The 17,189-nt window shown below is 35.8% G+C and overlaps 1 protein-coding gene across 1 annotated transcript in view; it reads right to left on the bottom strand.

Annotated features, from left to right (window-relative positions):
• The window catches only part of TP63 (tumor protein p63), a 262,272-nt gene extending 253,082 nt beyond the window's left edge, over positions 1-9,190 (bottom strand). The window contains exon 1 of the mRNA XM_038003061.2: positions 8,994-9,190. Coding sequence (XP_037858989.1) covers positions 8,994-9,055 — 62 coding nt within the window. The 5' untranslated portion in view covers positions 9,056-9,190. The remainder of the gene's footprint in view (positions 1-8,993) is intronic.
• Between the last annotated feature and the right edge of the window lie 7,999 nt (positions 9,191-17,189).

The following is a 17,189-nucleotide window of genomic DNA, read 5'->3' as shown; positions in this document are numbered from 1 at the left end:
GGAGGTTCGGTAGTGCATTCATAGAGCATCACTGAGGCCTTTTGTTCAGCAAGAAAAAAATGAGTGAACCTCTGACTGTATAAAGCGTGTCAGTGTGACAGCAATATTTACAATGGACCACATTTGCAGCAGTACTAACTTGAAGATAAATCATGCATTAATATCTCACATTTTGTTGCAGAATTCTCAATTACAGCCATATCAGCCTCTATAGGATACTAAAAAAAGAGCTTATGCAGGTACAAAGATTTATCATATTCGATAGTATCAATTAAGATGTTGAAAGAAAACCCATCAATTTTCCTTTTGATTGCTCATCATTTAGTTTGGAAAACTCTGTCAAGTATAAAGTCTCATTTACTGCCTGAGATAACAAAAGTGTTAAAAGGAAAATAATAAAATAGAAAAATACATCTTATTAAGACTTTTTATATAGAGGCAGTTGCAGTGTCATGGAAAAGTTGGAAGAAAGTATATTTCTTCATTGAGAGCTTTAATGAATAATATAGTCATTGTTTATGTAGTTAAGAAGTAAATGACACTATTAAATTCAAGTGCAAAAACAGAAGTTTCTTTGAGTCAGAAAATAATAAAGAAGAAAGAAAAGCTAAGGATGAATTTCAAAACATATATTTAAAGTTTGATGTTTTAAAAATTGAACACATTGATAAAATGTCAGCATTTGTTGGTTAAGTTAAATGCAGTCAACAGTCTTAACGGATAACATACTTGACTTTAAAAGAAAGAGTTCATATAGTTCACTATTACATATTTGTATATGTTCCATTATTTATTCCCATGATAAATCAACATCTGTTTAAAAAGATTAAACATCTAGCTAGTCAAATGGCTGACTGAATAATCACTCTAGGTTCAATTTTGTATTTCTTGACTCAAAATGCTTTCTCAGTCTTAACATTATTATGATACTGGTTTTGCCCTCAATTATGAGAAACCTCCCTGAGCTAATGGAATTTGAGAATGAGTGTTTGCTGTTCAATTTAACAGATTAGGTTCACCCATTTGTAACAAAAGAAAAAAGAACTAGAAATTTGAAAGTGGCAAGAGATTTTGAACCCTGAAATTTATTGATTTCATTCTGAACTTCAAATAATCTAATTCATCATAAGAGAGTCAGATAAAGTAGAGAATGGAAGGCAAACAATAAAAATAAGAATAAGGATGGAGTGAGAATTAATTCCCACAATCTAAGTGATCCCCCAAATATTATGGTTTATGGTAAAACACACATGTTAATAACTGTCATTTCCAAAACCTTGACTAACTAATAAGTACACATCACCTATGTCCATTTCTCATTCTATTTTAAATGGAACAAAGTGGCTTCCAGAGGTTGGGAAGCGTGTAATTACATAGATGGAGTCTGTGCACTTTGATCGTAATTACAGTGTTTTATCCATCCATCACTTGTTCTTGAGGATTTTTTCCTTGGTGAATTATTTAAAGAGATAGAAACCCTGTCAGGACAAATTTGAGCTTCAAAATAGCTAATCAGAAACTTGGCTCTCTTGTCCTGAAACAGAGATTGAAAATTGTCACTTTAATCTTACAATCCATTTGGCTTTGAAATAAAGTGAGAACGTGAAGTCTTTCTTTGGGAGCATGCGTCTCTGTTTTTCATTATCTCTGGTTATCTTTTTATGAGCATTTATTGGGGCATTGGGTCTAAGTTTGCCTCACTGTTGGTAGTGGTTTTCAAAATTGGGTGTGCAAACAAATGAATCATCTGAAATGTCTGATAAAAATGCTGACCTTGCATTCATTCCCTTGGCTCCCGATTTCTCAGAGAGAGGCATCGATGTAATCTCAAACCCCAAATTAACTGAGAACCTTACAACACCAAAAAGTGTAGAACTATTTCTCCACGTGTGGTCTGATAACCACTCGAATCAAAATTGTTTGTTTATAGTTTACAGTGCGTTTCCAAGGCTCCACCCAAGCCTTCTCAATACCTGACATCAGAAGTGAGTATGTGCATGCCTGTGTTTCCTGGATCTAAATTTGGCCTTCAAAATTTTAGAGCTGCCATCTAAGAGTCAGATATATCTCCGTGTAAAAGAGTTTGAGGAACTTTAACAGAAACTAGTAATAAAAATCACTGTTTCAATTTACTGCCTCAAGAGTGGATGCTTGCATCTGCAGTCCCCAGGCTAGCTTGTCCAGTGTTTTTCAACCCCACCTTGTACCTTGCATTATTTCTATACAGTTACTTTTACCTTGGATTCCCTGAGGTCTAGGATTGTATTTCACTCATATATTCTACCTTCCCCACTTTGCACCATAAAAACATAATAAATTCATGGAATAGTTTAGTTAAATGCATCAAAATAAAACTCAGCTTTCTAGTGTCCATATCTACAATTTGGGGATAACAATTCCTACCTTGGTGGATTAGTTTCCTATTGCTGCCATGACAAGTTACCACAAATTTACTGGCTTAAACTAGCACAAATTTAGTATCTTACAGTTCTGTAGGTCAGAAGCTTGATGGGTCTCCCAGAGCTGAGAGCAAGGTGTTGGCAGGACTTCGTTGCTTTTGGAGACTGTAGGAGAAATTCAGTTTCCTTGCCCTTTCCAGCTTCCTTGGCTCCTGACCCACTTTCACCTTCAAAACCAGCAATAGCCTGTCAAGTCTTTTTTTTAACAACACATCACTTTGACTCTTCTACTTTCTGCTTTCTTGTGATTACGTGGTGCCCACAGGGATAATCTGAGTTTTTCCACCTGTTTTAAAGTCAGTTGATTAGCAGCCTTAATTCCATCTACAACCTTAATTCTGCTTTGCCGTGTAACAACATATTCACAGGTTCTGAGGATTAGGATGTGGCTATCTTTAGAGACTATTATTCTGCCTGTCTCCCAGGTAGGTCAGATGTGCAATGCCTTGGGAAACATTTTGTCAACTATAAAATTTTATACAAATCTAATATCATGCTATGTTTTGTGTTAAAGAGAGCTTTGAACTGGTAGTCAAGAGACTTGAATTATCATCCTGGTTCTGTTACTGTTTTTGCTGTGTGATCTTGGACAATTCACTGAACCACTCTCGGATTCAGATTCCTTAATTCTAAAGTATAAGAACTGAGGGGGACAAGCCAAGATAATGTCAAGACCCCAAATTATCTTTCTTCTGAAAGTTGATGTAAAGTGGAGCTCGAGGAATGCTTACATGAAAACACAATTGTTGGAAGGCAGCTCCAATTCACTGGCACACTGTACACATAATAAGATAGTAGAACTGAACAATACAGCAGGCCATGGAAAATGTTTTAACATCTTTTCCATATAACGTTGATGAGAAAAAAAGAAATCAGTTCCTAACTGGGGTCACTGTCTATGTGGAGTTTTTGTGTTCTCTTCATGTCTACACGGATTTTCCAGGTACTCCTGTTTCCTCCCACATTTCAAAGATACACACATTAGGTTCATTGGTGTGTCTAAATTGCCCCATTGTGAGTGAGAGTGTGTGTGTGTGTGTGTGTCCTGCAATGCAGTAGCATCCAGTCTAGGGTTGGTTTCTACCTTCCACCCTGAGCTACTGAGATAGGCTCTGGCACTGAGATCCTGAACTGGAATAAGCAGGTTGGAAAATAATTAAATGAATGAATATACATCATCGTAAAATAAAAATTCACAAAGTATATGATAATCATAAAATACATGATGATAAATGATGCAGTAGAAAAGTGCTCAGCAAGCCTACTATATTTTTATTTGCTTTTGAATTGTGTGGTGGTAGGGGGTGCTCCTTACAATTTTTGCTTTGCGAAGATTTATTCCTTGATTTAACATACTACCACTTTGACCATCACTCATTGATTCACCAAAAATTGGGTAAATAATTATCTTACTTCTTTGTATTAATCTTTCTTAAATATATATGTAGCTCACATTTATCTTAATGTTTAATATTAGAAATCTTGCGGGTCTATATTTAGAAGATTGGTGATGGTTTTGTGACCCGAAATATGCCATAGAAACTTAACTGTTGTTTATATCAATTACCCTATGGTAAAATTGGTTTCATTAATTACACACTGTTTTGCTTAAAATCACAATCTCCAAGAACCTATCAATAATGTTCAGTGAGAACTTACCATACACTAAGGGGGTGTATTTCAGAGTTGAGTTGAGTTTATTTCTCAAAGTTCTAGTTGTGAACAGTAAATGAGAGGTTTTCATCCCTACTTAACTCATGAGGAACTTTGATTTGGATAGCTTAAGTGATTCCATGAAGGTCACATAATCATTTAGTGGTGGAGTTTACTTACTACAATTCAGATCTTTTGCAAATCCTATGTGCACTCTGCTAATACGACTTTCTGCTATTTAAATGCACTCACCGCTTAGATGCAGCACACGGAAAAATAGCAGCATTATGCTTTTGGCTAACCACAGTTGGCCAAAAATATATTTTGAAACTTATCCATTAGATACTGAAGAATTTTTTCTTGATTACAACTGATAGATATGTTAGATCCTGAAGATAAACTGTAACTTAATATTTCTTTAAAAGTGTGTATAAACAACTGTGTATAAACAACATATGCAGACTGTAGCATGCTGGCTCATTCCTTTCAGTCAGAGAAACTTGGTGATTGCGGAGATGGCTAAAAGCCAGTGTGCTCATTAAAATGGATGGATACATCATTTACCTTATATCAAAAATTATGTTTTATTATGAATTGCTATATCAATTATTTTGGAAATCTTCATATGTACATAAACAACATCACGGCATACTTTTTTAATGAGTGTAGTTGTCACGATCCTGGCAGGAAAAAAAGCATGATACTGGCAAGAAAAAAGGTAATTGAAGAAAGTTTAATGAAGAGTAAGGAAAATAATGTGGCTCCCTAGAATTAGCAATGGCTGGAAATGGTTACCCTCCTAAGCTTGAAGAAAAGGAAAGGGAGGGAATAAACTACTCAAAGTCAGGGGACTTGGACCTGCAGCAAGGGCCTCTGAGAGGATCTGCAACCTTTAGCCAAAAACCAACAGGGAGTCAGCCAGGGAAGCTAATATTCCAACTTCACTCTCCTGCAGGAGATTGCTGCTGGTTGAATTCAACAGGAAACCGGAGAAGAAAAGACCTGTTAATGCAATTATCAGGAAGCAGCTTCTTGAGGAAAAGAACAAGAAAGAAAAAGAACAGATGTGGAGGAGCAAGTGAAGGACTCCCAACACAGAACTGCATCTGCCTTTAGGTGATTTTATCTTACAAATGAAAGGATCTTCCACTATAAGTTCATTGTCATCACTCTTCCTTTTGGGATATATTTAGAAAGTACAGCTAATAAAGTTGACCTTTAAGCCAGTAAAGAGTACAATTTACAACAAATATGTAATTCACACAAAAAACACTTCTTATCATCTACAGAGTATTTTAATAGTTTGATGCCTCTTTGGAATGACTAAGAAAAAATAATACAAAATATTTTACTGGTGGTTCAAATTGAAATGATGTTTACTTTTCTCTAATTTTTAGCCCTCAGTTATCACATAATTTCAAAATTTAATTTCGATTCATGTTTACCATTTTAACTGGTTTATTTTTTGTAAAAATACTTTGAAAATTTAATCTATTAAAATTACTTTGTTAAAAAATAAATTGTACAAAGTATATGGAAATTCTAGTAATGAAAGAATGGAAAATTGCCCAAGTTTTAGCCCAAACAAGACATTAACAAGGATGTATCTTCTGAAGTGCTAAATTTTAGATTCATTTTCAATATTCACCTAATAAAAAATAAACAACAAACAATTTATTTTGTACAAGTTTCTATTCATAAATTAAAGGTAACTAACCCATTGACTTATTTATTGAAATTTTATAATTTTATCTATGCATCAATATTTTTAAAATTAAGTTAGTAATCAAATGGTAATGTGATTTTATCCAACTTTTTTTCCTCTTGGTATTGTTAGTATTATCAGAAGGGGAACTTAATCAGCTCTAAGGTGTTAACTGCCTTTTTGGTTTTCAGAAAAGTTTCTGCAAAGACTAAAGTAAATTAGCATTGTCATCTAGGCACAACTAAATGTTCAACACGCTAATATGTTTAAGTGGAAAGGAAAAAAACAGAGGACGAAGTCCCAATTTTAACTGAGAGAATGATGACCATCGTCCTTTGAAACATGCATTTAAACACTTTTTTTGGAATGGCATTAACATTTCGTAATAAAAGATAACATCTGTCATTTTTTTCTATTCTGTAAGGGAATTCATAAATTAAGGTAGCTTGGAGTTAAAAATATCAAGATATCCTGTTCTTTCTTTAAAAAATTATCTTTCATGACTTTTTGCTAAACACAAGGTCAGTAACAAATTTAACTATGTAGATGACTATGATTATGGAATGATTAAATTTGGTCTTTCTTAAAATAGCTTTTGTAAACTGAGAACTACAACGGTTGTCTGCTTAGAAAAATCAGCTCAAACCCATTCACTCATGAGGTATCAAAGAAAATATTGTTTGATCCTTGTTTCGACAATATACATTATCATACTAATTCCTTTAGTGATATTTCACTTACTCATTTATTCACTAAGTAGTAAAAGTTGGAAAATAGTAATAATTCAGTCCTTAAAATATGTGACAGTTAAAATATTTGAGGAAAATATATTTTAGATTAAATATATAAGTACTGTAACGTCAAATAAATGAATGTAACAGTCACATCTAATTCATTTTTGTATTTGCAATGCCTTCCACAGAGCAGATGCTTAGTAAGAGCTACGTTTCATCACCTTAATGTTTTTGCTGGTTAAGCTTGCATTACAAATGAGAAGTACATATTCTTGCCTAAAATTATTAGGCAAATAATTGCTCCCTGGCCATTCTGAACCATAGTCTCACAGCTTCTCAACATGACCCCCTCCCTTCCCCAAAAGTATCAGGCACCATGATCAAAGTCCAGGGCATTCTAGGAAAAATTAAAACTACTTAAAAATACTACACAGCCATAAAAAAGAATGAGATCATGTCCTCTGCAGGGATTTAGACGGAGCTGGAGGCCATTATCCTCAGCAAACTAACACAGGAGGAGAAAACCAAATACCATATGTTCTCACGTGTAAGTGGGAGCTAAATGATGAGAACACATGGACACATAGAGGGGAACAACACACACTGGGGCCTTTCAGAGGGTAGAAGGTGGGAGGAGGGAGAGGATCAGGAAAAATAGCTAATGGGTACTAGGCTTAGTACCTGAGTGATAAAATAATCTGTACAATGAACCCCTATGACACAAGTTTACCTGTGTAACAAACCTGCACTTGTATCCCTGAACTTAAAATAAAGGTTAAAAAAAACAAACCAAAAATACTATGATTGCTTAGAATGTTACAGTATGTCAAAAACTGAGATGACATTTGCTCCATGAACTAAGAGACCATCAAGGTAATATAAAAAGTATTTTCTCTAATTCTTTCTATTTATAGGCCTCTCTTATTAATCATTAGAAATGCTTCTAGAGATGTATGCAGGATTGAAGTGTGGGTTATTAGTCAATAGAAGGAAGTTTTTTCTAAAGCTTCCCTGGATCCAAGCACCTACTTTAGGAGAGATGCCCTAAAGAGCAGCATTACACAATTACTGTTTCATCACAATTACGTTCTTAGAACTATTATTTCCAAAGATGTGTAATGGAATAGATAATTTTGCGATTAGAAACCATTTTGAGAACCAGAAAAACCTTTGGTGTTTTTCTTTTTAATCAACCCAATCCCCAACTCCAGCTAAATCTAATTTTCACGTTATACAAGAACATAAATTCTAGAGCCATTCATTTTTTGCTAATATCGTTGTTCGCGGCAAACAGCAAGACACAAATCAAGCCACCACCATCATTTTCCACTGAAACCTTGGAGACCCCAAGCTTGCTTCCCCTCTCTCTTTTTTCACCCTTTTCTTTTTCTCTCCTCTATTTCATTTACCTCTCTGCCTTGCTCTTTATCTTCTGCCTTCTCACACAACCCACCAGAAACCTCACAGGAAGAGAAACAGTCTACATATCCCACATTAGTGTTCTACATGGTGGCAAATCATGTTAATGAAAGAAGATCATACATCTTTCATACTCTGCTAGTCTACAGTGAGTCCTGCCCAGAGAGAGCAGAATCTGCTTCTTGTATCAAGCTCCAACAGACACAGGTGGTAAATGACCAGTTAACCCTTTGTAACCCCATCATTTTCAACACACAAAGGACCTCTCTCATTCGTCTTATAAAATAAAGTACGAAATCTCATGCTGTCAAACTAACAACATCACATTGCTACATACGACTTGAATATCTCCCATAACTTTATGACTGGAAAAACACTGTTCAGATTTCATTTACCAGTTTAAAAATAGCAAAGTCTAATTTGAAGCACATACACACACAATTGTGCACCCTCACTAATATTCTCTCTTGGTACTAGGCAAATGTTTCTAAATAAAATTTACTACAATCACAGGCTTTAAAAGTCAGATTGGTCAAAAGATATTCGTTATCAAACATATCAAAAAAATATTCCTTAGAAAACACCATGACAAGCCACAATCTTTTTGGTACAACAATAGCTAGTTATCCATTTCTTAATGTATAAATCAAAATTATTTGGTGTTTATTTTGACTCAAAGATTATCCATACATTATTATATCTCTACCTAATGAAATTCTTATTGAGTGAGTAGGTGCTGAACAAGGCAAATAATATATTTTAAACATTCTTAAATGGTGCGATAATTTTTTAAAATGGGAAGATTAGCTTCAAATTTTTTCACTTTGTAGATCCAGATATCAACCAAAAAAGACATTTAGAAAATATGCCCACAGACCACTTTAAGTCCACAGAAAGTCCAAAATGATATCACTGTGCTCACTAAACAAGGAGGAATTGTTCTTTGTACACAGCTGAAACATTCATAATACACAAGGCACTTCAATTAAGTTTTGAGAGAAGTTATGTCACATTTAAACTCACCGCTGGATGTAACGGTCAGGGCAGTACTGTAGGGTGGCACACCGTGAAGTTTCAAAATTCATTTCCTTCAACTGTCTTTGATGTCAACAAATGGAGAACAATTATATAAAATATACACATACACCTGTGTATATATAGATATAAAGCCAGGAGGCTAAAAGCAATAGGGTCAAATGCTATCAGACATAGAAGTTTAGGCACTTCTCCCCTTCACACATATTTGCAAAGAGGCGGAGCGTTTCTTGAGTTTAGCCAATGAGATCCATCAAGTGACTAAAACTTCATAAAGGCTCGATTCTTACCAGCTGGGCATCCTCTCTAATGTTGTTCTTCCCCCTCTCTCACGGCTTCAGAGTCCTTGACGTATAGTAGCCACACTTGTTGTTGGCAGTTTGGAGCTTGAGGCATCTCTGAACTTCTGATCTCTGTCGTGATTGGATGCTGGCATGAATGGCATCAGAGTTTAATTTCAGCAGCCTGGACTTTTGTAACTGAACTGAGCCGATGAGTGTCCACCCTGCTCCAGCTACATAACACTTCCCTGTATCTGGATACTGATTTGATTTGAGGATTTCTGTGATATTTCTGGGGCTAAAATGTTTTGTAGAGCTGCTTAGGGAAGTTTTGTTTTGTTTTGTTTTTTTCATCTATTTCCCTCCCTCCCCGCCCTTCAGTTTCCCTTTCAGCCAACCGCCTGTTGTGGTCACAATCTCAAATAGCAAAGACAGGGAAATTCCTTGATTATATTTAACTTAGAACTCACTCTTCCTCTCAGCTAAGAGAAAGAGATATCCTTTTCACATCCCCTTAGAAGTTTTGCCTGGCCCGAATAAAAGAAAATAACCTTTATTGAGTTAAATATCCTACCTCAAACACATGCACATATACTTACATAGAATATAGTAATTTTCTTAACGATATTAAAATGGGAAATAATATATTATTGTAGAATATTTTGAAATGCACAAATTATTTCAAACTGCCTGTTAATAAAAATATTCTAGTTTATTTTAATTTCTATCAGTCGCTCCACTCTCTTCTTTATGTCTTACAATTTTTGCTGTTTTTGGTTTTGCTTTGACTTGACCTACTTAGAAAGGAAACCATAAAATTGTTCATATATTCCCAAATCAGTAAAATACCAGGAAAGTCTACATACAAAATAATTTATTTCCTTTCTGAATATGGGCTGTAAACTTATCCTGGTTTTGTGGATTTGGAAATTGAATGAAATATGATTCAGAAGTTAAATTAGGATAGACTCCAACAGGAGAAAAAAAAAAAAAACACTCTGTGTATCTAACGGTCACTAACATGGCAAGTTCATATCTTCCATTCACCACCTAATCACAGGACACACCTGTAAACAGGTGACATCAGTAAATGTCAAAGTTGTGAGACAATCTAAAGCCCTTTCAGAGAAATTTGACATTTCCCTGTAAGTAAATCTGACTCAAAATGTGTTTCATAAAAATATTTTATTTGTTGCTTCAGCCAGGATGGAAGGGAGAAGCTATTTAAAACTTGACATTCTCTTCCTTTACTTAGCCCGAGAGCGGCTAACATCTGTGAATTGTGAAATTCACCAACAGGCCAGCCTCAGTCCCAGCCAAATCAAACAGCTTGCTCCACAAAATGTAAAACTAGAAGGGAAGATTATTTAACTAATTAATTATAGATTTGTTAATTGCAGTTAAAGAGTTTGGCTTTCTTCTCTGCTATTAGCAAATACAGATGACCTAAATATAAGGTTCTGAAATTAAAAATAATCAATTTCCTGTGACCACAGACAAGTGATTCCATTTATAATGAAAGGTGGACTGATGATTTCTAGTGCAGAACTTCTCAAGTTTTGATGTGCCTGTGAGGCACCTAGAAATCTTGTTAATGCAGATTCTGGTTCAGTAGGTCTGGGGTGAGGCCTGAGACTCTGCATTTCTAACACGTTTCCAGGTTACTTGATGCTGCTGGTCCTTGGACCACACTTTGGAGTGCCAAGCCCTAGTGTTCGTTCCAGGTCTGATATTTACAATTTGACATCTCTAGGAAATGAGGAAGAACTCTTCTAAATATATATATATGTATTTTTGGAGACGGAGTCTCACTCTGTCGCCCAGGCTGGAGTGCAGTGGCGCTATCTCCTCTCACTGCAAGCTCCGCCGCCTCCCAGGTTCACGCCATTCTCCTGCCTCAGCCTCCCAAGAAGCTGGGACTACAGGCGCCCACCACCTCTCCCAGCTAATTTTTTTGTATTTTTAGTAGAGACGGGGTTTCACTGTATCTTCTAAATATTTTAAATTAACTTCCAGGGATATAGACTGCCAAATAATCAATCTGCAAACATCTCTAATGTGTTGGGTTTTTAAAATTTAATTAATTTTTGTTTTTTTTTAAAGTTATTTATTTATTTATTTATTATTTTTGAGACGGTTTCTCACACTGTCACCCAGACTGAGTGCAGTGGCTCGATCACAGATCACTGCAGCCTCAACCTCATGGGCTCAAGTGATCCTTCTGCCTCAGCTTCCTGTGTAACTTGGACTACAGGTGAGCACAACCATACCCAGGTAATTTTGTTTTGTTTTGTTTTGTTAGATATGGGGTCTTGCTATGTTGCCCTGGCTGATCTCAAACTCCTGGACTCAAGCTATCCTCCCGATTTGGCTTCCCAAAGTGTTGGGATTACAGGCATGAGCCACCGCACTCATCTATTTTTTTTAATTTAAAAGGATTCTAGCTTAACTTATTTAAATAATATCATTTAAATGTACATCATGATTTCAATCATTGTTATTTAAAAATCCTAAATTTACTAAGCTAAGAGGGACAGAAATTAAATGGCAACAAATTTTAAATAAATGATTATGAAAAAGATTGGCTCCTATTGCATTATGGAAACAAACGGAGAGAGCTGACCAAGAAAAAAGAGGCAAACTCTCTAGAATTCAACAGAACACCAATAGCACACAACTATACATGATCAAGTGAAAAATGAGTGGCAATTATATTAATTACCATAATTGCCTCTTATATTTATATTTTATCTTTCTTCTCTTAAGGGACTAAGGTTACTATGCAAATGCATAAATTATATCTTTGGTGTGCAAGGTGGAGGCTTTCCCAAGACTTTGAGTCTTTTAGGCAGAGATTGTAACATAATAATGTACATAGAAGTCTAGGAAAAGTAATTGCCTTTCTGACCATGACCTGCCTGTTTAAATGATGTTCGTGAAGACTTTAGGTTTGTATGGAGGGGAGAAGAAAGTACTTAAGGAAGGAAAGGTGTTTTGGACTTGGACCATTGAGCATAATGTAGGAAAAAGGGACACTTGTACTTCTCGACTCCTAGGACCCAAGAACATGCACTCTGCCAAACTCAGGTGTCTATGATACAAATTCTTCTCACTTACATCCATGAAAATTATTTTACAACTGCTGTCCTTCATGCACTTTCCTCTAGGTTGCATATTTTTCTGGTTGCTCTTGCGCCTTGGATCATATTTTGCCCTCCACCAGGAATGTTTTAAAACCCCATCTGCGCATATTCACATCTTGCTCATCCTTCAAAGACCAAAAATTCTCCCTTTTTTTCCATATGAAAGAAACCTTCCCCACTTCTACTGTCCTAAATAACTATATTTGCACTTTTTTGTGTAAGGTCACCTATAACTTTCTTCCTGGATTCTAGCTATTTTTGAATAGACTCATCTCCTGTACTGGATTGTGAACAGCTTGAGGGCAGGCTTGCTATTCTAATTCACCTCTGTGTTGTCAGGGACTAGCAAAAATATTGCACAGTGGATGAATAACATATTTACATATTTGCAAAAATCATCTCATAATAAGTATTGCAACTGATTAAAAATAATTTCCACAAAACACTTGACCTCTTAGAGTTACTTTATTGACATATAATTTACATACAATGAAATTTGTCAATTCCAAGTGTTCAGTTTGAGGAGGTGACATATTAGACACCACGTAGCCTCCGTCACAATCAAGATTCCAACATCTCTATTACCCAAAACTTTCCTCATACCACGTTGCAGTCAATACCACTTTGCAATCAAGCTCCCCTCACCACTGGCCTTAGGAAATCACTGACTTGCTTTCTGTTGTTGTAGATTATATGTATATTTTCTAGAGCATTGTTTTCCAATAGAACTTTCTGTTATAAAGGACATAATCTATATTTGCACCATCTGATGTGGTAGTTATTAGCTACATGTGGCTAACGTTACTGAAGGGCTAAATTTTTATTCTCACTTAATTTTAATCAACTTAAATTTGAATAGCCATGTGAGGCTACTGGCTACTATGTTGGACAATACAACGCTAGACTATCACATAAATGCAGGGATATGGTGTGTATTCTTCTGTGTCTGGATTTTCTTTTTTGCTCACTGATGCCATTGTTTCTGAGCTATATTCACATTGTCAACTGTATCAGTAATTCATTCTTATTATAGCCGCTGAACCTGTGGATCGCTTTTGTTTGTTTGTTTGTTTAGCTATTAAGAATGAAATCTGGTCTTAGATACACAATTATGGCCAGAAGAGTCCAACAGGCTTTTTAAGAGCTCAGTCATCACATCTCCCAGAACTTCTTCTTGGTTCTCCTGAGGTCTTTGGCAAAATAGGTTTCTTTCTTTCATGACTGCTATAACTCTGAAGGAGAGAGCAAATATTGTGTAAAGAAGTTGGCTAACCTGGTTAGTATGAGCTCTGGTACTAACTTACTCCCAGGCCTTAGGCAGGTAGCCTACTCCCTTTAAGACTTCGATGCTTTATTTTTAAAGGGGAAGGATGTATCAATTAGGATTCCTTGGGTATAAACAATAGAAACTGATTCTGCCTACCTAAAGCCAAAAAACACACAAACAAACAAAACATGAAAATGTATGAAAAGAAATATGAAAATTCACAGGTAATAGGAGACAGTTGAAAAACAAAACAAAACCAGATCTCGGAAAAGGCTGGAACAAGGATAAATTCAGGGACTTAAGAAACAGGAATGAATAGTCATTTCGCAACGCCACTGTAGGCATAAGTCAGATTCAACAGCTTTTTTTGAACTTGAGCTATTCAGCTTAAGATTCAACTTCCCAAAAGAAAGATGCCATGTTTGGCCAGGAGAGGCCTGATCATCTCAATTGATAGCCCTACCATGACTTAGCAGAGAGTTTTCAGAAGAAAATAAAGGTTCTGTTAACCCAGGAAAGAGCAATAGGTACAGGGCAGTGGAAAACAACAGATGCCACCGCAAGAGGCTTAAAGCAGATGATCTTGCATGTTCCGTGGAGCTCTGGCAGCCTGTGACTATGAGATCAGAGAAACTGAATTCCTTTGTGTCAGGGTAACTGAACCTCAGGTCCTAGACTTTCCAGGTCATCCTGCATTTATAGTGTGGAGAGCAGGAAAGAACCTTCAAGGATAGGAGGTGGTGGAGCAAGTTCGCCAACATCACTCAAATTGAAGAGACTGAGTTTGGTGATTTTTGATCGTATGACCCTTTTCTGTACACAGCTGCAGCCCAACCACACAATCTCTATTTTAGTAAAGTGGAAACCAAAGTTCTGTCATGGGGAGGAGCCAGCTAACCTTTCCAACTTTGGACCCAATATTTGTTACAGTCTGACATCGATTAGGAGTGAAGCTCGACATAGAACTTAAGTAACCTGAATGGTATTCAAATGACTTTAATTCAATGAAAAAGCAAGAGAGAATTGCAACCTTAGCCATGTGCTTCTTCTGATTTAACCTCCATCTCTCTTCAGGTCACTGAAATTCGTCAAATAAACATTTATAGTTAAGTTAATGTCAAGAAGATGCCTTAAGGGAGTGTCCCAAGGAAAGGGGCACTCTTCTGTTCAGAAGGCATGCAAGGGAACAGAGGCCAATTGGGGCAGGAAGAGGTTGGCAGTTTCTTTAACAGACAAACCTGATACCCTCCAAGTCACACCCAGTGTCCAGAAGCAATGTGGGTGGGCTTCGTTTCCAGACATCCCTGAACAGCTGTGTGGGGGCTGCTCCTCACTCCCACCCCTCCTTTGCTCAAAGCTCACGTGAGTGAGAGATAAAGAAAGAAACACAGGAAGTCCTTATTTGGCATTCCCCAGATTTGTTTTACCCTGAACCATTTGTCAGTTGCAGATATGATGCACCTTTATTCTAAATATTTCAGTGTGTATTTCCTAAAATGAGGAAATACCTGACATGATCTCAGTTCAATTATTGAAATTAAAAAATTATATCCATAAAATATCCATCCTACACTGCTTATTCATATTTGACAATTGTCTTAATAATGTCCTTTATAGCAAGGAAAAATCTTGGATTATATGTTGCATTCAGTTGTCCTTTTTTTTTTTTTTTTTTTTTTTTAGTATCTTTTAATTAGGAACAGTTTCCCAGTCTTCTTTGTGTTTCACGACACACGTACTTTTGTAAACCACAAGGCAGTGGTTTGTAGATAATACGTTAGTTTAGGTTTGAAAGCACTTTTGGCAGAAATACCATAAAAGTGATGCTGTGTCCATCTCAGTGCATCATATCAGGAATTGCTCTCTTTTCAGAGCCTACCAACGGGTTTTCCCCAGGCCTTCTTTCAGATTTACTGTGATTCTAAACATTCAAATGTCAAGATTTGCAGAGTTCCTTCCGAGGTCCAGGGAAGTAGCTTAGCAATATGTTTACATTGTCATAAATTGTAACATAGACAAATGCGAAATATTGTATCTGTAATATTTTAATACTATGATCCATTTCTACTCCAATGCTCCTTTCATTACCTTTTACCTCAAAAGAGTTGTCATGGAGTGGCTGTGGGATGTTTAGGGTCCAGCTAAGAGCAAGTTGAATAGGGAATACTTTTAGTTTGGGTTTGAGAAGATACATTTATGTGTTTTTCAGTTACATTCACAAATAGCTAAATTATTGCTACTCATCCTGGTGTAGAACGGCTTCCAAGAACACGCCTCCTGCCCATGTGTGTTGGTTCAACTACGGCTGGGGACTACATCACAATATGAATATGTCCTACAGTAATTGGCATGGGAAGTACGTGAATGCTTTTCTCTTTTTACCAACCATGAAAAATGTGAGTGGAGAAATTAATGTCATCAATATTTAATCAAAACCCCCTGTCTATTATTCAGCATATGCAATTATAAATACACCACATATTATATGCTTATTTATGATGAGAATGCATGAAATAGAATTTATCACTGTTCTTGTGTTTGTAGGAAAATAAACATGGTAGTGCTGCAAACAGCAAGTATGTCTATCAAGCCTTAGATTGGGGCTGAAGGAGGGAAGGCTGTTACATGTTATATTAAAGATTCTGTTCAACCCCAAGAGTCTATGATTTTATAAGTATAAACTTCTTAAAGGCTATATTGACATATGATTCATCTATTATTCTATCTACATAAAATCACTTTGTTTTAAAATGATTTGAGTTAGCTTATGAAATATTTATAACATCAAAAACCACACATATGTAAAGTTATGGGGGCGGGGGTGACGGGTTAATGAGGAGTGGTAGCATAATGAGTGTAGAGTTTCAGGTTTGCAAGATGAAAAATTTACTGTGATCTGCTGCAAAAGAATGTAGATATATTTACTGCTATGAAACTGTACAGTTAAAAACAGTTAATATGGTACATGGCATTAATATATGCTTTTTACCATACCTATAGATTTCTAAATAATTTCAAAAACATATGTAGGTATATGAGGAAATTAATACTCAGCATAATCGACAATGGTAAGAAAAATAAGACAAAAATCAAGGATAGTATTTATTCGCAAACTGTATAATGTGAAGTTCTATACTTGTGCTAAAGTGCCATGCATTTACCTGTGAACTTCTAAACAGCCAGTGTCAGAGGATTTATATTTATTTATTTTTTATCCACAATAATAGCTTTGACTCTTGTTATACATAGCACATTCCAGGTTTTGAAAGAATAAAAGGGAAAAATAATACATACTAAGTCTTCCAAATAAATTGGCCCTGAGTGTGTCTGGTCTCTGATTATAATGCATTTGTTTGATTGTTTATTGCAAATGCATTACAATGAATGATGTTGTGATGAGACCTAAATTTCTAGTGGAGTTTCAGCATGATTCTCTTACAAGACTACATAGCACTCATTGATTTGACAGTTGATTAATGGATTCAACATGAAT

Source organism: Chlorocebus sabaeus, chromosome 15, assembly GCF_047675955.1.
Source record: "Chlorocebus sabaeus isolate Y175 chromosome 15, mChlSab1.0.hap1, whole genome shotgun sequence".
Classification (NCBI taxonomy): domain Eukaryota; kingdom Metazoa; phylum Chordata; class Mammalia; order Primates; family Cercopithecidae; genus Chlorocebus; species Chlorocebus sabaeus.
Note: the sequence above shows the minus strand (reverse complement) of the source record. Positions and strands in the feature narration are given on the sequence as shown.